Source organism: Rhyacophila brunnea, unplaced genomic scaffold (assembly GCF_057557595.1).
Source record: "Rhyacophila brunnea isolate RB1 unplaced genomic scaffold, BYU_Rbru_1.0 scaffold_6, whole genome shotgun sequence".
Taxonomy (NCBI): domain Eukaryota; kingdom Metazoa; phylum Arthropoda; class Insecta; order Trichoptera; family Rhyacophilidae; genus Rhyacophila; species Rhyacophila brunnea.
In genome coordinates, this window is record NW_028233276.1 from 6,121,460 (window position 1) to 6,147,717 (window position 26,258).

At 32.4% G+C, this 26,258-nt stretch overlaps 1 protein-coding gene across 1 annotated transcript in view; it reads left to right on the plus strand.

The window, feature by feature from the left end:
* Window positions 1-26,258, plus strand: part of LOC147065154 (fatty acyl-CoA reductase wat-like) — an 85,015-nt gene that overhangs the window by 34,143 nt on the left and 24,614 nt on the right. The window contains exons 2-4 of the mRNA XM_085956832.1: window positions 23,987-24,165; window positions 24,641-24,734; window positions 25,584-25,706. Coding sequence (XP_085812958.1) covers window positions 24,014-24,165; window positions 24,641-24,734; window positions 25,584-25,706 — 369 coding nt within the window. The 5' untranslated portion in view covers window positions 23,987-24,013. The remainder of the gene's footprint in view (window positions 1-23,986; window positions 24,166-24,640; window positions 24,735-25,583; window positions 25,707-26,258) is intronic.

The window sequence follows — 26,258 nt, forward strand, 5'->3', positions numbered from 1 at the left end:
AGTGTATTTTTTTGTCGAGCTTGCGATGTCTAGTTTACTTCCGTTGTCCTTGGACGTCACATCCTTGATGACCAGCAATGACACGTGCAGATTTGAGAATTATATTTGAATTATAGGTACGTAAATACTAACCTAATTAATTTATCCAAATATTTTTGCCAGTCACTCGCGAGTTTTGAAAGTTGTCAGGTGTATTTTTAAATGTATCTGAAACGTGGACTCGCAATATTGTCTATTGGAGTAGAGATGGCCTTTAAATTAGATTTAGTGGTATATATTTTGTTGGTAATGTATCCATACAACACGTTTCTTAGATATTGGAGTCATGGAAGGATGTTATAATTTGTTATGTTCATTATATGTAAAATAAATAAATTTGATTTGATTTGATTTGTTAAAAAATGGGGTGACATTTTGACGCTACCTGGGTCGGTATTTGGTCTAGGGACTTCACTGTAAAGCTACCCTCGATAGCCGCTGATAGCAACCTTGTGTATAGAATAGATGCGCGCGTTCGGAGTGTAGATATATTGAAAACTTGGTAAATTTTAATAATATGCCATTTTTAACTTGTAAAAATGGGGAACAATGGACCGTCTTCGTCAATTTATGAAATTGGATAAAATTCCCTGACAAACTATATTCAGCAGTATTTCTGTAGAGAAGGGCCATTGTTTTTATTTATTGCGTTCTACACATACAAGGTTTGCACATTAGAAGTGGCACATTACATTACAATAATATTATAAATTGTAACATTTTGCGGTATTTTATGGATATTCGCAACAATGACAATCCATTTTACAATAAACCACAATTATTGTAATATTTATTTATAATGGTGCTCAGCCACGACACCTGACTCTTGACCCATTCACACGTAGACAAGTAAAGTGGTGACTACTTACAATAATAATTATTGTGGTATAGTCATAGCATAATAATAGCCTTATTAAGAATTACGTGGTATCTTTAAAAACCACACCATACCCATTAGCCATATCGATGCAATACTCACAAATCAATCGTATCTTGTAAGATTTTTACAACAACCTAACCAAGGTCAGTCGTGATACTAATAAATGTATGGTCTAATTCTGATTAATTATGGTATTTTAATTTTTGTTGAATTTGTAGTCAATCAACCTTGATTTACTCGTAATATAAATATCTTAAAATAATACCTATAGGATTCTACATTTTTACGTTCAAGGCTATAATATGTGACTTGGTGTAGCCATATAATTAAGTATTTAGTATTGGTAATTCAATTTTACTATTGTGTACATACATTTTTAAACAGAAAATTTATTATATTTGATCGATCTGAGGATGAGTTTATAGTATAGTTTATAGTACGAAATCAGTCAATATAAATATCGTAGAATCGTCAGGTTCCAAAACCATTATAGCATAATTCGAATGGATTTAAATTCAAATCCCTTCAAGTACCGTCGGTCAATAGTATTAATATCATTATAGCATAGTTATACGTGTCGCTATATTTCAAAATCAGCCAAGTCCACCTTTATGTATTTTTTTTTACTTTTTTGTGAATTGCTGCAGAACTACTGCTTTCTAACATTTCTGCATTATCGAAATGTGGAACTTATTAATTTTAAATATTCTATACTCGAAATAATACAAGCTTTCACCTTTGTGACGGTGTGCTTGAGAAAACAAAAAAGCTGTTTTTCTCCTATTCATCTATTATGGATTTGGCTGATTTTGAAATCTAGCAACACATACGTCAAAGTACAATTACTATAATATTATGTACCTAATTTAGTTTAGTACTAAAATTGTTCATATTAAGAAATCCGGAAAAATAGTTTTTATTTTCATGATAGTAATTTAAGTTAGGCTATAGAATTTTGTATATACATAATACTGTGATGAATTCAGATTGGCATTTAAATTATTTTTATCAGAAATAACCCATTTTTGTGATCTAATATATACTAGCATGCTGATACATACAAAATGGATATCATTCAAATTGGTTTGAGTTTAGATTTAGAAGAATTTTTATCGATAAACAATGACAATTTTCTAAAAGATTTTTGAAATAATTAATAATGTTTTACATATTATTGTGTAAAAATTATATTATATTTTTAAAAAAATTCGAATCAGTGTATTTCATGTTTAATTGATTTACGACCGATTGATTATACTAGACTTACAGGATCCAACAAGATTTTGTTTTACTTATCCAAAGCTATCGATTAAATTATGCGGAATAAATAGGTATGATTATTTTTATTATCTGTTATATATTATAGAAGGAGTCTAATATATTACGAGAATATATTAGACAGTAAAATATATTCAGAGATATTTTAATTATTCAATTATATTTAAAATTGATAATACTACAATAATTATTAGTGAAATATTTGACGTTGTGAAGCATAGGCTGTATTCCAATTTAAATTTTTGTAATAACTTCCTAGTAAAACTCAAAGACTCGTCAAGGTAAGTATAATAGGTCAAAAGTGTTCGATATTTGAATGAAATACATTTCATGTGAGAAAATGAAAATTCACACAAATACTTCCGTAATATGATAAAGTATATTGGATTTGATAGTTCAGTAGTTTTAATTGCCTTTTTTGCAGTTGAACATGTCAATTAGCAATACCTACTATTAGTAAACTTTTAAATTTATCAAATATTTCTTTTAATTTAAACATTTTTTACAGTATTATTTGATCTACGTTTGGGTCAAAGTGTAAAATAGTCTTTTTGCATATTTTTTTTCTCTGATAATATCATAATAAGAGCATAGATTTACGATGTCGTAATGATAGTATATATCGACTGCCCATTCATGACCTTTTAATTAATATTTAATTACCATATTTAACTCATTTAGTGCTAACACCGCGACTGGCGCGTTTGGAGTCGTTGGTCATTAGACATAAGTAATGTATTATTTTAATGTGGTAATTAAAGGTTAATTAAAAAGTTATCAGTGATTGTGTTAAATAACATCCTAATTATGTCCAATGGGCATCTGATGTGCAACGCACCAGTTGCGTTGTACGTAGTGAATGGAAATCTGCAAACTGGCTAACTCTATTTGGGCAAATTGTTCAGGAAGTAGAAAAAACATAATAATTTAACTATCGAGTGGAGTTTAACAATTACAAATATATGCTTGGATTGTTTTTACATATAAGCTGCACTGTGAATTAATACACTATTTTTAGCTTCCCTTTAAAAAAAAAAAAAAATTGTAAAGAGCGGAGTTGTTCCATTTACGATATTGGAAATTTGGCACCTGTACTTGTGTGTTTTGTGTGAAGAACAATAACGCATTTATTTACATGTTTAGGCATTTGAAATTTTGTGTGAACATAGAAAACATGCTTTATAATAAAATGACATCAAAATCTCATTTTTTGTCAAAAGCGCAATTGGCTGGTTTGAAGTTTAAGCAGTCGACATCTTATGTTAAGTCATTGGTTGGATCTTGGTATAAAATATTTTACCAAATTTGAAATATGGTAAGTAATATGTAATTCAAAATTCACGAAGCAAAATCGTATCCGGGATCTGGTAAATTTTCATTCGTGATCGACTGGTTGCCCATACCCATGACCTCCGCAAATTCGCAGTCTGATATCGGCAAGGGAAATTGTATAGTTACTCGGGTCAAAAAGAATTTATATAGATACTTAAGTATATTTACCTATAACATTGAAAAAAATAGGGTTTTTTATTGTGCTGACATATAACATAATATAATTCTATGGCGATAGTACAAAATAAAAAAAACATTTTTAACTACTTAACTATTTTTTTATTCAACGAATAATTCACAAGATTTAAGAATGTAACATTCTAAGTATTGGACATACATAATTTTGAAAACACTTCTGAGAAAATGTATCATAACCAATAGAAAAAATCTTTTTGAAAAAAGTAAGTGACCCCCGCAGGAATCGAACCTGCACGAACAAGTATTTTATCGATTATGTATGGGCACGCTCTGCATTTACAACATATATGGACCGCACTCCCCTGATAGGTACATATTTAATTAATAATATGTATGTTTTTACCTGAGTAATTTTTCTATTAGGACTTTTCCCAAAAATCCAGTGGCGCCGGTCACGAATACATTGCTGGCTTCGTAAAACTGCTTTCTCTTCAACTCTGCTACACTTCTGAGAAAATATAATATTATAACCTGCATCTCTCGGGTATCGCGCCCACGCACATAGACCACCATTGCGACAAATTGTAACCATTGGCTTTTAATACTCACTGAAGCGCTTTCCAAATTGAACTACTATTGGCGATCGGCTTTTGTATTTTATAGTAGGTATTCCTTTAATTACTTACTGTCTTTTTTCAGATTTTTTTTTTCTATTGGTTATAATATATTATTTTCTCCGAAGTATTTTCAAAATTATGTATGTTCAAAAAACATTCTGTTTAAAAGTAACAAAAAATCATATTAGAAAACAAAACCATAATAACCGGCATTAATCCACCTTATAGCTTCCGGTAACGCAATCGATTCGCCAGAAAATTTAAAAGGGGCGTCGAAACGGTTCAAACCAGTCAAAAAACTATTAAAGCACACCGATATTTTAAAAATATGCGTATTTATTACATATTGAGTAGGTATAAAGAATAATATAATCCCTGCAACTAACATCAAAACAGTCTATAATATAACCACCCAAACAGATACTTACTAATGGACAAAAAATTAACGACCATGTAAGATTATTACGTGTCATACTATCTTTTTCAATAGCTTGTAATAAGTATTTTTAGTTACAGGATGTGATTTTGGCACATTGATACGTTGATATTTTTACTAGGTACGTTGGTAGTTGGAAAATATTGTTTTTATCGTGAGGGCTTCAAGATCCCTAAGACCTACTGCAAGTACCAGTGGTGAGAGGTGGAGGTAAGCTGTTATGATTTGACATAAATAGTGCACACTCAACGTTGTCAGTCATACTTATTTGTTTTCATTGAACTAAGTGCAATTTGCAGATGGTGCAGGTAAGTTTTTAAAATTCAATTAAACCCTGCCTAAACCAAATCATAATAGTTTAGGTATGCTATGAGTGATCCGATAAAAGCAGTGCACACTTATTTAGTCATATTTATTTCTTTTCGTTGAACTAAGAATACATAATATTACTAATGGTGTTGGTTGGTTTTTTTTTTAAATTCATTAAGCTCTGCATAATCTTTTATCTAGCTTATATCTATAAAATATCTAAAATTACGTCTGGTTTAACGGCATAATTTCAGATATTTTATAGATAAACGAATATTTGTTGACTATTATCTACTATGGCTTGTATTAGGTAGGGTTTAATTGAATTAAAAAAAAACTAACAAACACTATCTACATATTGTAGTCTTAGTTCAATGAAAACACATACTTTTGACTGACAAAGTTCAGTCTGCACTATTTATGTTGGATCTTAACAGCCTACCTCCATCATTCGACACTGGCAGATACCTATTACCAGCCAATCTCATTTACAAAAGGCACACTGATAGCATGGCCCCCACGTCCTGACATGGGCCCCTAGGCCAGAATCTTTGTGCGGGCGCCTTACCATTTGCTAAGGGCAGTGTGATGTTCTACATCTACAGTATTGTTTCCCAACTGGTATAACCGCGAAACCCTAGGAACTATAATATAATCAAAAATCGAAGAATAAAAATAGTACACATCGCGCAGCAAGATATATGTGAATATTAATATACGTGTAATACAATTTTACTATTTATAACAAAAAGATTTACGAATAACCAATGATAATAAATAAAAAATCTGACGTCAACATTTAATTGCGGGAAAATTTCCTCGAGTAACGCTACCAGGATGTAAGATAAAACATGTTATCATTAAAAAATGCAAGAAGATAGTTCAATGTGTCTAATATAATAATAATCGGATGGACAGAATACAAGTCGTTTTTGTCTTCTGTTTTTCTATAACATTTAGTCAGTCGACCTGCCAAGCCGGGCCACCAGACTAGAGCCCTCTCAGCCCCTCCCCGTTGTGGGGCCCACGACTGATAGATTCCATCTACTTCTTTTTAAACATAATATTGAGTTTGTATACCATTGACCATGCAAAAAACAAGTCGATAAAATATTGTGTTTAACATTTTTTGTTGAAGGTCACTTTTTCTTTTTTCGGTATAATATATTTTTTATTCTAGTTAGTTAGTTAGTTAATTGAACAAAAACTCAAATTTGATGATTGTGTGATTTAACTGGTAACGAAAACTAATTTGATGATGTTACTTGTATCAAAATTGAAAATGATGACTAATCTAAACTTGACTACAACCATCTCGCATTTGAGGCACCTACTAAATAGTAGAGGATTTATTCTTAAAATGTCTGTGCACCCAACGTAAAGATGGTAATCTGTTTCATCATGAATATTTTTACAGCTACAGTGAAATTAGCTGTTTATTTTATAATTATATGCCATAGTAAAAATGTTAGTTTTTACGATTTAAACTTACATCATTATCATAAAAACTTTTTAATTCGACTTAAATTATAATATGTAGGCATCTAAATACTTATAATTAAAAAAAAAATGATGTTTATTGGAAGTACGATGTTTATTAGTGGTATTATGACTGCGCCAAAGCTATATTCGATATAAAATTATATATTTTTAAAATAAAAAAAAAAAACCGGAAACAGAAATTGGTAAGTGGGTTGCCATCTTGGTGTGGTAGAAATAATGCTTAATTCTCGAATGTGAAGAAATATGGAATGATAAACGCGTGTTAAAGAATATTTTATTTTTAAATAGTTACATAAGTATCACAATACGTTTGTTAAGTAAACAAAACACGCATTCAAATTTGGTAATATTTATATTGGCAATACATTTGGCGCACATAGCATTTCATGCATTTTGTGGCCTGATCGCAATAGAACCCTGCTTCGAAAATTCGGTCAACCAGCTTTGTGGCTAAAATATGAATTGTTTAAAAATCACCTTAGATGAAAGTACGTAGGTACTTTATATTAATTATTTATACATTACCGCAACTGAATCCTGGAAACGGGGTTCGGATTTTTGATTTGACGGAACCGGATCACGTTCGATTTTTCCACTGAAACTGAATCCGGAACCAAATTTTTTTGGTGGTTCTAATAGTTCTTATATCAAACGAAATAACAAAAAGTGCAGGCTTAGTAGATCTAAGAGATGGAAGCTGTAGCCATATGAAATTTTTGTATCTACGATATCCGGATATATTGTAAAATACACACGTATTTTCGTGAAAATTACATTATAAACCGTCACTGTACAGGCCAAGTAACGTAACCCTCACTTTTCACCAAAGTGACATTTTGACTGTGATCGTAACTTACACGAACTGGCTAAGTATCATAAATACCAAACAAATATTTGATATAAAAATAATTCAAAACTATTTTTAAGCCATTTGTAACTTGACAAAAATATACCAGCCAAATGCTCTCAAACCCTTTCTAATCGTAAGCCACAGGGTACGTACAGAATAAGCCACAAAAATTATTATAAAATAATATATATCAAATAATAAATAAATATTAAGTATATAAAATAATAAGTAAATCCAATGCCCACAGTTTTTTTCATTTCCTGAACAATTTGATATTTGAGGGTTACGCTACATGGCCTGTACAGTGACGAAACGTTATATTATTTCTACCACGCAAAACTCTACATTATAGGGATCGCATTTTTAGGGAATAGGACAACTGGACGCCATGACAATTGGACGCCGCACTGTCGTAGACACGTAAACAGAACGTAGACGATGAATTTTAATCTGTGTCTATCTACTACTTATTAGTTTTAATTCATTTTACTTTTAACATAATGTTTTTTTTATTGCGGATTGAGAATTACCATGCCTAAGGCTTTATATAAAAATAAAAAACTCTTTTTTCGTTGGAACTTAAAACATATGCACGATTAAATCATCATTTACGTGTGCATATTTAAATTCTCACCAACTAATCATAATATAATAATTTAAATATAAACAATAATATTGAATAAATTTTTTAAATATAATAATTACTTATAAGTACCTAGCGTCTATTTATTTTTGAATTGCGTGGCTTCCAGTTGTCCCGGCGCCAAATTGTCCTAGATCCCATTTTTACTATCAACAGAGTGTAGTTTTTATGTGTAAATATCATTATAATATAAGATGCAATCTGGGATAGAAATGTATGAAATAAAATTAAATAAAAAAAGATATGTATGAAATAAATAGCATCCGTAATTTATGTATGTGTAAATATTTTTTAATATGTCTTATTATTTTGACCGTAGTGTGGCGTTATTTTAATTCAAACATTTTTAAGTTAAAATTACTGAACAGTACATTCATATATTCGATTCAATGCTGTTTTATTGATTATTATTTTAATACGGATGAAATAATATATTGTCTCTTTATAATTACAACAATTATAATATGATTTATTTAACAAATTCTCGTAATTAAATTATATGTTAAAAGTCAAGGTTAGCGTTAGATATTCTACTATATTGTAACAAAGACAATTAATATGATGTATGTCCTTAATATTTAACTACGCATTGCGTTACAATCTCATAATCTCTTGTCTCTGCGAGTTCTTTGTAACATTTTAATGCCAATTAAAAACATTACAACGATATTACAATAATAATTGTGTAAGCATAATTACTATTATAAAATATAATACATAATAATTAAATTAAATGATACAATAGTCTCAATAATAAACAAAACCACACATAATTAATAACACTTCATTGACATGACGGAGGTGTATAGCGAAAATAGTATTTAAAATCAGAATAGGAAAACGTTTTAATCTTAATCTATATCCTCATTCGATGCGGATGACACGACTGCCGTGTCCCCGTTAAGCGGCCGATCGATCCAATTAGCATATTATTTAAATGCGGTAATTAAAAATTAATTAAAAGGTACGCAGCGATTGTGTTTCTATACACTGCTGGATGAAAGCCTCTCCAAGCTGATTCCACTTCTCTCTGTCCTGTGCGTTGCGTTGCCACGTACTTCGGCAGAACTTTATCATTTCATCGATCCAGTGGCCTCTAGGTCTACCTTGCGGACGTTTTTTACCTCTTGGATACCACTGGATGACTATTGTCCCTTCTTCAAGCTATGTGTCCAACCCATTTCCTTTTGAGGCTTGTCTGTTTCCTTATCCACTCATTCTTATTTTTGGCCTTTCGCGTGATGCCCAGCATGCACCTCTCCATATCACATTGTGCTACTAGTTTCTAGATCTCTCTTTTACTTAGGGTGCATATTTCACACGCATATGTGATTTCATTTGAAGGTTTTGGACATAGCACACCACACTGTCCAGACGGGTTGGTGTGTGGTTTTTCTGTCTGGGTGTTCCTTGCCGTAGCAAAAGGTAAGTCTCAAATAGTGACTGTAATGGGATTTTTTTCAAATTGACTGGGACAAAAGAGGGATAACATAAAAAACGCAAAGTTCAATATTTCTACTGTTTATTTCTATAATATCAGTCAAGTAGAAATAACTATCATCTAGTTTGTATTAGTTGTATATTTGCCAAATTTGCATAGTATCTGAAGATGCTGAAAGTCGAAACCCAGCTCACAAAAACGATTCAAATCATGGCGTAAGAAATAAGATTACAGAGATGGTATTGTTTGGCCATATGCGTCCGTTTTATATGCGTTTTAATACGATTGAATTAAACATACATAGGTTGAAAACACCTCAGATATTATATACCCACTAGAAAAAATCATATTTGAAAAAAAAATACGAAACTTGACGGGACTTGAACATGTATCTGCTGGATTTGCGTCAGTGTGAATTTCGAATTAACCTACGGGCATCTTGTTAAATTACGACGATTTTAAGTAGTAGTTGTTACATGAAATGCTCATCGGATTGCGTTATGATGGCGGTATTTTCTGAGGTGTTTTGAAGTTATGTATGTTCAATAATTATATGGAATATTACATTCTCAAAATCTTGTGAATTATTCAATGAATAAAAGAAATCGTTTACTATCGATTGAATTAGTACAAACATGGGACATAGTCTTCCCTGAATTATCTGGAATAACTGGAATGAAAGTTTTATAGAGGACATTCAAATATAACTACTGTACGATATTCAAATTAATCCAATTTTAATTCAAATTTCAAGTTGGTAAAGTTAATAGTGTTCATAATAATTATTTTAGTTCGATCGTATATCTCATATTGACGAAATAATAATAAAATATTGAATGTTTAGTTATATCAGTTATGATTTTGATTGGTTTTGTTACCATGCCAGGCAGTTAACCTGGATGGCATGTTGGGTATCACGCGCAGCTAAATTTACTGCGAAAGTGAATACCCGCGAATGACATTTCTCCCGACAGTTAGAAATAGTAAAGTGCATCAGGAATAGACGCAGATGCATTCTCGTGCAGTGTCTGCCGACCGTATTTAGATGCACCAATCCGTTCAGCGTAATCTAAATCAATAGTGGCTACGATGACATCATTGATTATAGAGTTGTATTTATCGATATCCACTACCAGGCGGAGCGCATGGCAACTGCCATGGACTAATGCATAGGTGGGCAATTTTTTAATGTAGTCAGATGAAAGTGAAGTTAAATACGTATAAAAATTGAGAAATTAGGTTACTCCCGTAGTTTTTCGTCTCACGGCGTTCATAGTAAATAGATATTCTGTCATGGGGCCCTATAATGTATGTTGTGAGTTAGTAGAGGTTTGTGATCAAGATTTCGTAAGAAATCATTCAATGAAAAATTCGTGAATTTGATATTTGTTTACCAGGAATATATAGAAAAATGTTTTTGTTGTTTGCTGATGACTTGAAACTCTTCATGGAAGTTGTCACCTTGGACGATTGTCGTCAACTCCAACTTGATATAGATAACTGCGTTACATTTGAATTTATGCACACAATTTTAATGTCGTTGAGCGGTAAGACGTATACATGTCAAAATTGATATTCTGACTACTTATATTTTTTGATTCGGGGCAGGGTTGCCAATTGCACTTTAATTTATTAAAATTTGGGCTGCGTACTAGGTATGTGCGATATAAGAATAGATAATATAGTACTGTAAAAATACTTTTTTCAAAATTTACCGGAAAGAGACTTAAAAAAAGATGTCGGTTTGAACCGAAGGAAAAACAATCTGACAAAAATATTCACAGAAATTTTTACGCATGGTTCTCGAGATTTTGAGAAAAAAATAATATTTTATTCTTGAATCTCGAGAATTAAAAAAAGTTGAAAAACCACAAGCACTAGTTGGAAGCAGCCAATTGACAACTAATTTTACCTTCAGAATCTTATTCGATTCATTAATTTTATAAAAGGTGTTGATCTGTGTTTTCTGATTTTTTCCTCGTTTTTATTATTATGTATTGATTAAGTTTATGTATATCACTCCCATTTATAACTGAAACTATTACTAAATATTGTTATTTTAAGGTTTATGTGATGTTTATAAATATATATCTACATAATATTCCGATATTAGGATAATGCCACTGACATAATATTATATTTTTCATTGTTATCCCTATCAAACTAAAAGAGTTTTTTTTTTTTGAATTATTAATAACCATGTCCTTGCTTTTTCGTACAAGGTGATTGTTAGTAATTTTGAACAATCACAGACACACAGGCTTTGAGAAAAACACATAAATATTGTGTCCTGGCCGGGAATCGAACCCAGAACTCTCGGGTGGAAGGCAAGCGCATTACACACTGCACCAAGAGAGCCGCCTAACCAAAAGAGCTTACAATAGTATGCAGATTATAGAATAATGCATATTTAAATGGTAATATGCAGATTATACCTAATCAAAATGCAAGACAGTGTCGTTTGAAATTTGGAATAATAATTGTGGCTTTTTTAATTACGACGTAAATTCGCGAATTTAATTTACCCATTTGAATTCAGCTACATATTTGCTTACAGTAAAAATATACTACACATTTACGGCTAAAAATACCAATTAAACAGATAGTTAAAAGATTATAAACAAATTTAAGTGATTGCTAATTATTGGGTAGATGTGGACGATTACAATGTCAGAATAAACTCTGTTCCTCAGACCCAACACAAAGATCTCGTCGATAACAGGAAGTCGTTGTAGTCGCATACAGAAGACTTCTCAATGACGTACCTGTCATGGCAACGACGCGTGTTTGAATAACATATCGGGTCTCTTTTTAGATGTGACTCATGTTATTCTTTGCAATAAATCAAAAGTTTACTATTAATAATTCTAACATCACTCCTGCAGCCCGATTTCCTAACTATCGTCTCGTGTGGCACCAGACGACATGACGTAACTGTGACGTCAGCCAATACATGCCGCCCGCTCGAGCGTGTATTGGCTGACGTCACAATTACGTCATGTCGTCTGGTGCCACACGAGACGATAGTTAGGAAATCGGGCCCCTGATCGTTTTAGACATTATTATTATTACAAAAAGCATCACATTACGTAAATTAATATATTCATACACCACGGAAGCGTAAAATGAAATGATAAATTTGGGGACGTTCCTCATTTGAAAACGGAAATGGGATTAACTGCATAGAAGGGGCTTAGGAGAGGCTTGTTATGTTAGTTCACAGTTTTAGCACGTGGACAAGAAGTTCTTGTTTAACAATAGTATGTATGATTTTTTAGAAAATGAGTTACTGAGCCTACTGCGGGAAAGTGGAGGGAAATTACGCGTATATATTTAATATAATATAATTTAATATAATAATTAATATATTTTAAACGCGGAGATTCACATCTTCTCTTTTTACCACTCTTGCGGCATGCTGTGAATGATGTCGTACGAATTGAGTGATACGACGAGGTCACGCGGGTTTCCTCATGGTTTAGTTGAAAACGATTTTCATGTAAACTGATTAAGGAAATACATATATAAATCATTAACGCTTTCCCTTAAGGGGAATCATATTATATGCCAACAGAGAACCTAGGGGAAAAATACGAAGCTTGCAATTTGTGATTTTTTTTTTTTTGATAATTTACAATTTCAACTGCATTAATTAATAAATATGTATCTGAAAACATTAAAAAGATTTTATTTTCATTCAAAGATAAACTTACAATTGTAAAAAAATGTAATAAAATGTGAATTCGTTGGAGGGTTACATCTTATTATTACATTATAGTTTATGGTCATATTTATTATTAAAATTTAGTGTTAAATTTTTCACCGTTTAGATTTTTGACTAATTCATAGTTTTAATATTTTTATATCTATTTTAAAAAACATCGATTTTCATAAAAAATATAAATGTGTATAGCTTGAAATCCTTTTTATTTATATGAAATCTTATTTAGGTATGGTCCCAATATTTAAGCTCTATATAAGCTATATTTTTCCGCTAGGTGACCAAACTCTGTTCTACGAACAAAAAATAGAGTGCAGTTGAACGTGAGCAGCGTCAAAAAATAATATTCCTATATTCCTACAGAATTAATCAATGCAAAATTTTAGGTAGGTTACAGGAGGGGTCATTATAATATTTAAACAATGCATTATTCGCAGTTCCGCGACTAAACTGCTACAGTGTTTTTACTACTTTTAATTTTACAAATGTTGAGTTGACTACCTACTAGATTATTTTGTTAGTATATAAGCGGGTCTATTCTATACAAAAGGCTGCTTTCGTCCGCTAAAACCGCTAACTTAGGGTATGTTTGTATCAAATTATTAACACGTATTGTAACAATTATAATTAGCCGGTATTAATTGTTGCAATAAATGATATATTTTAACGGTATGCCCCCTGCCTGTGCTAAAATTTAGAGCATGAGCGATAGAGAGAGAGCGAGAGAGAGACAGTTTCGACTGATTAACTGATAACAATACAATTACAAATATAATATTTCAATATAAAATGTATGTAATAAATACTAACACATTATCAAGTTAGCACGTTTGCGGTCGATAGTCGCCTTTTGTATAGAATAGACCCGCAGGTATTATATTATGATATAATATATACCAGTGGTGAAGGGTGGAGGTAGGCTGTTATCAGCCACAAATAGTGTATACTAAACTTTGTCAGTCATACGTATTTCTTTTCATTGAAATAAGACACATATGGTGTTGGTTAATTTTTAAAATTCAATTAAACCCTGCCCAAACCAATTCATAATAGTTTTGGTATACTTTGGGCGATATGACTGATACGATACGTGTGATAATTATTTTTATCTTCAAGATTACATCATATATTATTACAAAGTCACCTACATATATTTCTAGATTACAGAAAAATATTAATTTCGTAGGTAAATATTTGGGAGGTAATTTTCTCCATTTTACACATTTGACAGCATTGTTTCGGGGGCACAAATTGTGTTTCATTTCATGGTAATTTAAATATTTCAAGATAGAAATAATGTTACAAGTATAAGTAAACAGTGCATGTCCTGCGAATATAATTTTAAAACAATAGGGAAAAAATCACCTACTTATCCTTGATAGGATTGCAAATGGTTATGCAATTATAACTATATGAATGTAGTTCAATGACCTAATATGTCAAAGATATTTTTTCATTAAAGTGTCAATCGTTATATAATATAACGGACCTTGTTTGAAAGTTTAAAATGCGAAACAAAAATATTCAAAATCAAATTTGTTTATTTTATATGAAGCAAACATTGCAGATTATAAATTATTCAAGGGATAAAAAATAAACATTAAAAAAAATAAGTGAATAACCGTATATATTACAATGTTTAAGCAAAACAAAAAACTGTGCCTACACTAAGAAAAATACATTTAATATTATAAAAAAAGTAAGTACAGGGAAGAACACCGAGTGAGGTTAATAATAAAATACGCTATTTTAAGAATTTATAAAACATTTATCCAATCTAACAACATGCAAATGAAATATTATATGTATCAATATCAGAAGGGATATAGTTGAACATAATTGTTGACCTTTTATTTGGCATTAACAATGGCAGGTTAGTTTTTCACATTGGGCGAATAAAAAAAATAAATAAAAAAATGCTATTGATTTCTAAAAGAGTCATTTACAGTGTACACACAGATACCAAGAATGGCAGAGTTCTCATTTTCATTGAGTATCGGAAAAGTACGTAGTAGATAGTATTTTTTTTAGATAATGTTATGAATCTGTCCACGCGGTTAATTGGTCAGATAATATGCTATAATTTGGTGTGGATCATGGCCAAGCCAGTGAAAGTTTTTTCAAACATATGTTTGTCTCAAGGAAGAGTTATTAGCACTTCGATCAAATCGTTGGGTCCGACCTCGGCACTGAATTGCAAATTACTAAGGTTGTGCTAGCTTTTTTTATGATTTTACCGAGGCTTTGATTGCGACTCGCTGTCATATCGCCTCTTCTCATTCGGAAGAGGATCCACCAATCAGGCCTGAATTCAAATTCTGTTAAAGAACTTTACAATTCTACCATGCTCTTCCGTTCTACTCGCCAGGGCACATTCTCAAAGATATCTGAAATTTTACGATATTCGTCCATATTTAGGGCATTGTACTGCTATATGTACAATGTCCTCAAAAACATCACATTCATCGCAGAGCTGCGAATCGCTTCTTTCCACGAGGAATCTTTTACCCATTGTGTCTCCTGTTCTTAGCCTCAGTATCAGCTTAAGCTCATTTCTCTTCAGAGGAAACCCCACATACCAGGGCACCGAATGTGGGGATGTTAGAAAGAACTCACTCCATTTCCCCATTTCTAGGGATGCTCTTAGGTGTCCTATCCACATGCTTTGGCACATTTTCTTTATGGCTTCATTCCTGTCCAGGTATTCTGGTACCCACTGATATGGCAACCCTGATTTGCCAGTTTCCTTTGCCAGATCTCAGTTGTGCTAGTTATTGATTATCTTCGAATTTAATGCGTAACCTGTTCGCAATGAATAATGATTTTCGATTGTTTATTCCGTTCAAATTATTACCATTTATTTTAATATGCAAGAATCATAATTTCCTATAAACAGTTTATAATAGTATGTACATAACTATAATAGTGGTCCTTGGGAGAGGTGCGTGCTGACTGCTGGACATTACACGCAAACACAAAATTGCAATATTTGTATAAATGGATAAACAAGTTGTAATAGAGTTTGCTAAAACTTTGAATGGAAATGGATAGGACAATTTAGAATTTAGATGAACAAATCTACGTCATCCAATGATATCATAGAGGTAGAAAACGTCTGAAATGTTCCTAGAGGGAGCTGAATCAACGAGATTATTGTGTACTGCAAACGTTTGTGGCAAGCAGTGTTGACAACTTTACTGTCGTTGACAAAAACATGCCAGACGGGGTGTGAAAACAAGCTATTTGGTAGGAAATAACGCTACATTTTCTGAAAATAAAATTCAAGTCAATTTACTTATTCTACCAAGAACGTAGTCAACACCTTAGCTTTCGCGTGTCAAAAAAGTGAAAAATCGAAAAAAAATTGATAAGCGTATACGTGTTTTTTAAGAGAAATATATTTGAAAATTGACAACAAATACCTTTATTATGCCAATGGCGTTCAAGTTTCGTTTTACGTTTGAATACGAGAGCTTCTTCCTTATAGGACAGACGTAGAGAATTAAAGAACATACCTTTTAGATGAATAATTATTGTTTTATATACATGGAGATTTGGAATAAGATACAAAAACATTAAATAATGCATGAAATTCTCACTAAAATAGGTACCAACCTACCTGCATTAAGTATCTGATGGTCAGAAATTTAATGCACATGAAAATAAATAAACTAAATAACTCGTTTTTCAACACATTTAAAGCTGTTGGAGGCATAAAAACACTAGTAAAATACCAAGAGCCAGAAGTCGGTAATTTTCTACAAACACGAACCTATCTCAAAAAACACAACTTGTCAGAAGAGGCAAATAACAACTTTATTCTCTCAGTTTTTAATTTAGAAAAACATTTTCTTCTATGAAATATCCATTTAGTATAGTTACGCATATTTTCATGAAAAAACTGTCATGTTTCTTCAATTTATCGCACTATACTTTCGATCGATCAGTCATATTATTGTCGAAGATACGAGAATGCGTTTCAACTTTACTCCGAATATTAACTGCAGTAAACACGTATCTTGACTTACGAGAAAGAGCTTCAGTATAATCATCTGTCGGAGCTCGGTATTCTGTATACTTACACACACGTAACTCAAGATACGAGTTTATAATATTTAGAAAAGTCTTTTATTGTGATACGAGTTTTTGTAATTGCTTAAATCTATTATGTTATAAAATATGTTTTGAGATACGCGTTAGTGGAATATGTGCGTATTCAAATTCTGAATTCATTACATACACCAAACAACTCAAAACTGACCAAAATAGAGATACGTGTTTGTAGAAAATTACCGACGAGATGCGTTTTTTGCAAGCTTATCTATCGAAAAATGCTAGATCTGGCAAGAAAAACGCTTAATTGGTTACGATGGTGGTAACGCAGTGCACGTCATGATCGAGATGGATCGAATCACCTTGGATAGACCTTCATTCAATAGTGGACCAAATGACGACGACGTGATATATTAAAATGTATACATTGACGAATACCAAGTTATGGTTATTAATTGAATATTAAAATAATTTCCTGAATGACCGGAATAGATCATTTACATATTAGTGCGAAGGAAATTAAAACAAAAAAAAAACTCATTTATTACCAGGCAAGCAAGTATTCAAATACTACTACGACGTATTTTCAATTATCGATAGCGATTTCCAACCTTTTTTACGTCAAGGCACACTTTTTAAATTACACAATTTCTGCGTCACACTGAAGAATAGTTATATACAGTGGCGGCTAGTGGATAAGATATCTGGGGGTGCTGCGGTTGATTAAAAATAAAAATAAATGTTTATTTGGAATATATTTTACTATTCTACAAAAAAATATTAAAATTACACATTATATGTATTTTTATTTCATTATAAAATTGATTCTTCAATCTTTTTTCCTCGAAAAAAGGTTTATCACCTTTTCGTTGCTCGCGACATCTGTCGCGCGCGTGCTCAGAGCCGCTGCACCCGTACGGACGCAACACAAAATATACCAGACCAAGCTTCTATCTGCGAGCCCTGCTCTCCGCGCCCCTCCTTTGCCCACTCGAGCATATTCCATCGAAAATAGTACTGCACAAAATCGTGCGATGCGTCATTTTCTGACATTAGTACCGCGGTGTATGATAATTATTGGATGTATCGGTACGAGGGCGAGCTTAATACACACTTAAATATAATATGTAATAAGTAATAGGTATATAACTTATATACCTATTACGTTTCAGACTATTAAGATCGTCAACCATCGTAAGCAAAACAAAAACATTGGATTATAATATAACTAAGAGGTATCATATTATGATTTTTTGGATACTATTTTATAGAAATTCCACAAAGTTCTTTAATGCGGTTTAAAATTGATAGTTTCAGGCCTCGAAATGGACCGGAGCGCCGTCCGGTTTCGTCGAATCCCCAAAATTATCACTCCGTCCCGTGGAAAATAATTTTAATGTCTGAGGTAGATACGATAAATTTAATAACAAAAATCTAACACACCTATTTTTTTTTATAAAATACTAGCTGAAGTACCCGGCTTCGCACAGGGTCGCTTCGTGGTTATATTTATCTTAGATATTTGAAAAATAATAAGAGGTAATTATTTTTTTTATTATTAAAATATCTGTGTAATAAACTTTCGTTTATAATCGTTATCTTTGGTGGCGTATTTTGATATTATGATATAATTTACGTATGAATACTATTGGTGGCAATTTATTCAGATCACTCAATCTACAAGGTATGGTTACATATAATAAGAGGTCATATAAATAATACCACGAATATTTAACATACAAAATAATTGATCCCACCAAAAGTGGTAATCTACAGATTAATATTTAAAAATATCAAAAATATGCACTATTACGTAAGCTTTATTAAATGTTAACTAAAGCCGAGTACAGACGTAACAATGTACTTGAGCGGTATGCTTGCGCATTTTTTTGCACACGTATACGTCATAATATTGAAAGGTTTTGACAGTACTGTTTGTATATACTTAATTGCGCAGGTTTAATTCAACGCGTGTACATTTATGCACCAACTACTTACAGGAAAGGAAGAAATGACTTTTGACAAAAAATAATCCAAAAAACTATAACAGGTGAAAATATCCTTTGTCTATTTATGTGGATCTAGGACCTAGGTCAGGGTTGGCGATCCTTTTTAAGTACGCGTGCCAAAATTGTGAAAATATTATTTTTCAACTGTCTGACGTGCTGAGCAAACAAAAATGAATAACAAAAAATATTTTTTAAAAATTCTATTGTTGTTTAATTTAATAAATTCCATTTTTTTCGTTGTACTTATTCCATTTTTAATCAATAAATTAGGACCGGTTTCGTCCGCCTCGGAAGAACATTTTCAACTCTGAAAATCCCGAGTTGAAAATGTCCCTCTGAAGCATTACAACAATACAATGCAGTTCCACCATAAATTGACAGTTAACAAAATAAAATAAATTTAAAAATTCTATTAAAAAAATGACAATGTCCTCCATACCACTCACAGAACATAGCACACATATAGATTTATCACTTTTTTCAATTACGCTATACATTTCGGTCCACCAATTTTGAAACTGTCTGCCAAAATTACTAATACTAGCTTCGCCAAGTTTTTGTTCTTTATTTGCTGCAATCATTTTTTGTAGGGGCGATAGTCCGACAAAGTTTGGGCAATACTGGTCTATAGAGATCGCAAACTAAATAAACAAATAAACAAGTAAACAAGCCAATAAAAAGTATAACGAATTTAAAGAATGAAGCAAAAGACGTCCATCACATGATATAATAATATTTTGAAAATACAAAATTAATTTAAATTGGTGATACCTACAAACAGGTGTTTTGCAGCGTTTCGTTAATCCTTTTTGGAAGGCTATAGTAATTAAATATTTTTTTTATACATCTTCAATATCATTTTTTTAAAATACAAATACTGGTTTCTGTTTAGAAGCGGTTGTATAAACCTAATGGACGAAACCGGTCGTATTTATTTGTTTTACATAATTATACTATTAAACATGAGTTTAACGCCACTCTCACTCAGGTGAAAAATATCAATATTAAAATGAGCTTGAAATTGTATAAATACAATTTTGTATTTTTTATATTTATGTTTTATTCGAAATATCAATGCATTGCACATTTGAAATTGATTTCGGGTATATGGCCACCGTGGCGTGTTTTTGACGAAGCGCATTCTGGACGTTCAATTTTGGGTCACTATTTAGATCATTTCTGGTCATATATCACGAATAACATAAACAATGTAGGTTGGTACTGGTTTATCAGCATAAACCAGTTACTTCACATAACCATAAAGGACAAAATAATCCACATGTGACAAATCGCACGACCTTGGACTTAGCAATGTTCCCTGTAAGGTGTGCGCGTGTGCGCGTTTGTTTTCATTCCCCGCACAATCCTCACACAAAAATATTGTAAAAGAAAGTTTCCTTTGCCAGATTTTAGTTTTGCTCGAATGCACGAAACCATCACAATATGCACAATTCTTCGACTCATTTATCGGAAGGCGAAGTTCAAGTGCGACTAACGCGAGCACGGAAGTAAAATTTTACGTACTTGAAAAATTAATAATAAAAATATTCGTTGCAGCACCCTATTTGTTAGGGTGAAAAGAAACATATTTTTATACATCTTTATTTTGCATAAAAGTGTTTATATTGAACAAAAACAACCCAACATACAAATATATAGATTTAATATAAATATACTTTAAAAAAAGTTTAGTATTTAATATATTTTATCACCGAATACTTTTTTCTTTATTACCTATTTTTTTTATTTACTTCAAAAATAATTATCGTTGTAAGTATTATTATTATATAAATTCACTGAAATTAATAAATACATTAAATAAATGTATGTATGTGTTTGTGGGGGGGGGGGGGGGGGGCGGTGTGAATTTACCACAGCGGGTGACACCAACCCTAGTTACGCCATTGCTCAGATACGTTGATGATTCGTATACACAATAGAAAAATTAGAGGGAACGTTACCTTGGAGGCCAGCTGACAGGTCCATTTCTCGAAATCAATTATTTATCGCCAACTTTTGATTTTAATATATCGACAGTTGCGGTCGCCGTATGACATATACTTCCATTCTGATAAAACCAGATCTTGTCTGGATATTATCCATATTTTCAGGGGGAAAAAATGATTGATCATGGTCCGGTAACGATCTCTATTGACCGTAACGCGAGTTCTGGCCTCTTTTTGGAAAAAAAATCAAATTCGATGATGCCACCATCGTGTAAACCGCACTAAACGGTCCATTTTTGTGAATACATTGGAGGCTGTAGAGTATGTTCCGGATTGGTCTCACTTTATATGCGGCAATTTTGCTTATTAACAAATCTGTTAAAGCCAGAAATGAGCGTCATCGGTAAACGCAATTAATAAGTTGCGCGAATCGACAACCGATTTTCAAAGTAAATTTAAATAACTTGGTAGAGTGTTTCAAACGTAACTCTATTCATGATGATTTGGCAGACTATACTGATCATTAATTTCAAAAATTGAGTGCAGTATCACAGCTCGGTTTGATAATTAACCCTTTCGTAAGTTTTCTCTAAATAAAAACACCCGCATTACATGCGATTCTTTTGAGATAATCATTGCATAATAATTATCGGTTTAAAAAAACTATAATATAATCAACTATACGATAACTACTGATTTATTCTATGTGCAGCACCATTTTCTCTTTTATTATATCTCTATAAAGCATAGACAATAATAATTGATAAGAATGATCGAAAGGTATAAAAGGTTACATATTTGTTAAACTACGTGACTTCCTACGTGCAAAGGTCAAGGACAAACAATATTTTCGATAAACACCTAACTAAATTAAGCAAAAATGGTTTGCAATAAAATCTAAACAAAAAATGATCATCAAACTGATTCGGCAACGTTGGTGAATTAATAATTGCTTCCCAATTTTTTTTTAATTACCTTGAAAGGTCAGTTTATACAGACACGCGAAATTTTGAGTGCTCTACCTTATCTCGAAAGATGAAATAACTTAGTGAATACTGATTCATTGAATCAGTTACCTGCCTGCATAGCAAAATCAATGGATTTTTCAAGATAAAAAATTGTTACCACTGAAAGTTAGCCAGATGTTGCCATGGTGATAATAATTTTCTAATGTGTCTGTAATTAGTTACTTTGAAAATCTGACACTTTTATTAAATCGGTAAAACAAATAATAGTAGGGCGTATTCCTATGATTCATTGTAAATAATGGACAGTGGGTGAACGACTGATTCAGATGTTTGTTTTATGAAAAAGAGTGGAACCAAGGCCTGAACAAAAACGATGTATAAGTATGAGTGAGAAAGTATTCGGCACCCTTATAATCTCTGCGACACGCGCTAGAGTAAGATAAAAGGTTTACAGATGTGTGAGATGATTTGCTGTGGTCTCGCCGCCAAATCTTAGTTTGCTGCTTAACTAAGCGTCGCTAACCTGCGAGCGCGTGTTGCTAAAATTGATATTTTTTTTGTGTTAAACATAAAGTTAGTGGTAAATATTTTTAGTTAACTAAATAGAAAAGATGGTTCTGTGTGTTGTATTAAAATGTGGTAGCCTACTGATAAGCAAGAAGATGGTATTACGTTTTATAGATAGTTGATGCCTGTTCGTGATAATTTATTTGTATATTATTATATATTTTAATATCTGTAACCTAGTGTTTCTTTAAAATAACTTAAATTATGGATATCTTTACCTAATGGTTGCATTTTGACCGCTTAAAAATACTATATAACGTAAAAAAATAGAAAATTATATTTTAATTCTGAGCGTCTAATGCGAGCACTTTGGGCGAGCACTAGCGAAATGGTCCATGGTCTCAAACATTTGTGTACGAATGCGTTCGCTCGCCCACAAACCAAACGCATGGCACGCAGCTTCATTTAGCAATCAATGCAACGGGTGGCGTCTAGATGCATCTATAGTCTAAGAGTGGAACTATTCGGCTTCCTTGACTGGATACCGGACAACTGGACGACGGACATAATATTATTATGAGTGTCACTACATATAAATGAATAAATTCACGCCCTTTACAACTTGACCAAGCATGTTTATAATAATGCATCTACTTTTAATAAAACAGGGTTGATTGCGTATTTTCACATTCCAATATTGCACTTTATTGCAGCGATATTGCCTAATATTCGATATTCCGGAAATTGTGCTATTGGACTATGTCGCCGCGTTCGAACGGATAGCTTTACCCAGTGACGTCCCGTGGGGGTAGGCAGATTGAGCGTCGCTTAGGGGCGGCAGTTACTCGAAGGGCGGCAAATCGAGGAAAATCATTTGGTATATATAGAAATAGCTACCTAAGCTGAGTACTTAATAACGAATATATCTTTCCTTTAAAAAATTCACCTCACTGGTTGGAAACAAAATGTACTAATTAACATAAAAGGTTTAAGACGACTGTATTTTTTGTCAGGTCCGCGGCGATGTCTTGTTTACTAACGTTGCCCTTCGACGACTTTGGTGACCAGAAACGACATGAACACGGATGATAAAACATATTGTACTTATAAAAAAATGGGACGGCATTATGGCCCTGCCCAGGTGCGGCATTTCGTCTAGGGACGTCACTGGCTTTACTTGTTTTTGTTTTTACAACACTATCTCGAAATGTCATATTGTGATCGTATTGATCTTATATTTTATAATGTAATGTCCACAATGTGTTCAAATAAATTGAAATCTTAGATTACTGTAAGGCATTGCTCTTTTTTTCCAGGTAGTCTATCGATAGTTGGGATCAACTATGGGTACCAGAGAAGGCGGTGATATTTCATACAGAGACATGGTCGAAGAGAGCACATACTCACCTGTAAAGCAGTTTTACGAAGCCAGCAATGTATTCGTGACCGGCGCCACTGGATTTTTGGGAAAAGTCCTAATAGAAAAATTACTCAGGTAAAAACATACATATTATTAATTAAATATGTACCTATCAGGGGAGTGCGGTCCATATATGTTGTAAATGCAGAGCGTGCCCATACATAATCGATAAAATACTTGTTCGTGCAGGTTCGATTCCTGCGGGGGTCACTTACTTTTTTCAAAAAGATTTTTTCTATTGGTTATGATACATTTTCTCAGAAGTGTTTTCAAAATTATGTATGTTCAATAATTAGAATGTTACATTCTTAAATCTTGTGAATTATTCGTTGAATAAAAAAATAGTTATTTAAATATTACATCGCTTTCTGTTGGTCGATAACCATTCGAATATGTCTTTTTTCGTGCCAAAACTATCGAACCTCATGGTAATGTGGTATGGCCGGGTTTATATATGTATGCAATAGTTCCTATTCAATATGTAGGTAGATCATTTTATATTTCTTGCAAAAGATAGAAATAATTTTAAATGTACCTTTTTTGTTTACAGATCTTGTCCGGGAATAGATAAAATGTATCTTTTAGCTAGAGCTAAGAAGGGAAAAGAAGCCGCTGAAAGATTTAAAGTACAGTTTGATGATCCGGTGAGTAGTATTGTTGAAAATTATAAATTATAAATTAACAATTAACAATTAAAATTGAAAATTCGAAATTGAAAATTGAAGTTGGGATAAAAAAAAATGGAAAAGGAAAATACAATTCATTCATTTCATTCTGACCAAGTCCGATCCTAATATGATCATATGGACCTCAATAGAGTGGAGGTTTGCATTAAAAGGTGACGCATCAGTGAAACGCCAAATAATTCTCAACTGTACGCGCGACGAAATGTTGTACTCGCTTCGCATTCATAGAGAGAACGTTGAGTCGGACATGCGTCACTTTGCTGCGTGATGGCGACGGGCCAATTAATTCTAAAATCGTGTAAAGATGACTAAAAACGTTACCCATTTACTTTAAAAAGAAAACATGTCAATGAATATATTATTATTGTTACTAATAGAATAATAAACAGAACGTAAAATGGACGTATGTTGGATTTATATGAGAAATAATATTTCGTTTGACAGGCGTCTTTTGCACCCGCGACCCGCAATCCGCACATCGCCTAGCAACGATCTTTTTAGACCGTGCCTCAACTAATGCATGGCCTTAACAGATTTTGTTTTTACGAGAATGGATGTCAGTCACTAGCTCAACCTATTAGGTCCATATTTTGACTCATACACAAATTGAAAAACAATATGTGTACTTGCCAGACCCAGGATTCGAACCTGCGACCCACGACACTATAGGCCGACTCTTAAGCCGCGCGGCCATCGTACAATACTAAGTTGATCTATATTTAAATTAGTAAAGAAGACAGTGATATATAATAATTGTACTCCATGTCAAAAATTATTGTAATTAACTGGTGCATTATTATTTTTCAGCTGTACGAAGTGTTGAGGAGAGAGCAACCAGACTTTACAAAGAAAATTGTCATCATTGAAGGAGACGTCAGTTTATTGAAATTTGGAATGAGTGATGATGACTTCACCAGAGTTACACAGGACGTTAGTAGTGGACAGCTCGTTAGGTGGTGGTGGTCAACTAGAAAATATAATAATGATAAAGCATGATACAAATACAACACTTTTAAAATAAGGAATTAATGTTGATACAGAGTACAAAATCATTTTAACACCCTTAAGAGAATTCTTTGATATTTTAGACTGTCTTTAAGACAAAGATAACAAAAAATTGTATGGCAGAAGATTATCTCATCATAAACAAGTTAAAACAATACAATCAACATAATTCTTTATTTTGAGCAATCTCTGAAATAATATAATACATATATTATCCGGATGAAAGACTTAATTAATTAATCAAAGCGTTAGATCAGTGGTTCTTAACCTTTTCGAAGTCACGGTGCACTTTTGATCATAAGAAAAAATTACGGTGCACCAAAATCAAACGGTCAGAAAAAAAAGAAAAACATGCGGACATAATTTTACGGATTTACGGACGGATTTTATTTGATGTGAAAATCAATTAATATGATACCTGAGCTTGTTGGTTTTTGCAGGTTTTAGAAATATTAGGTCGAATATTTTTTGATATAG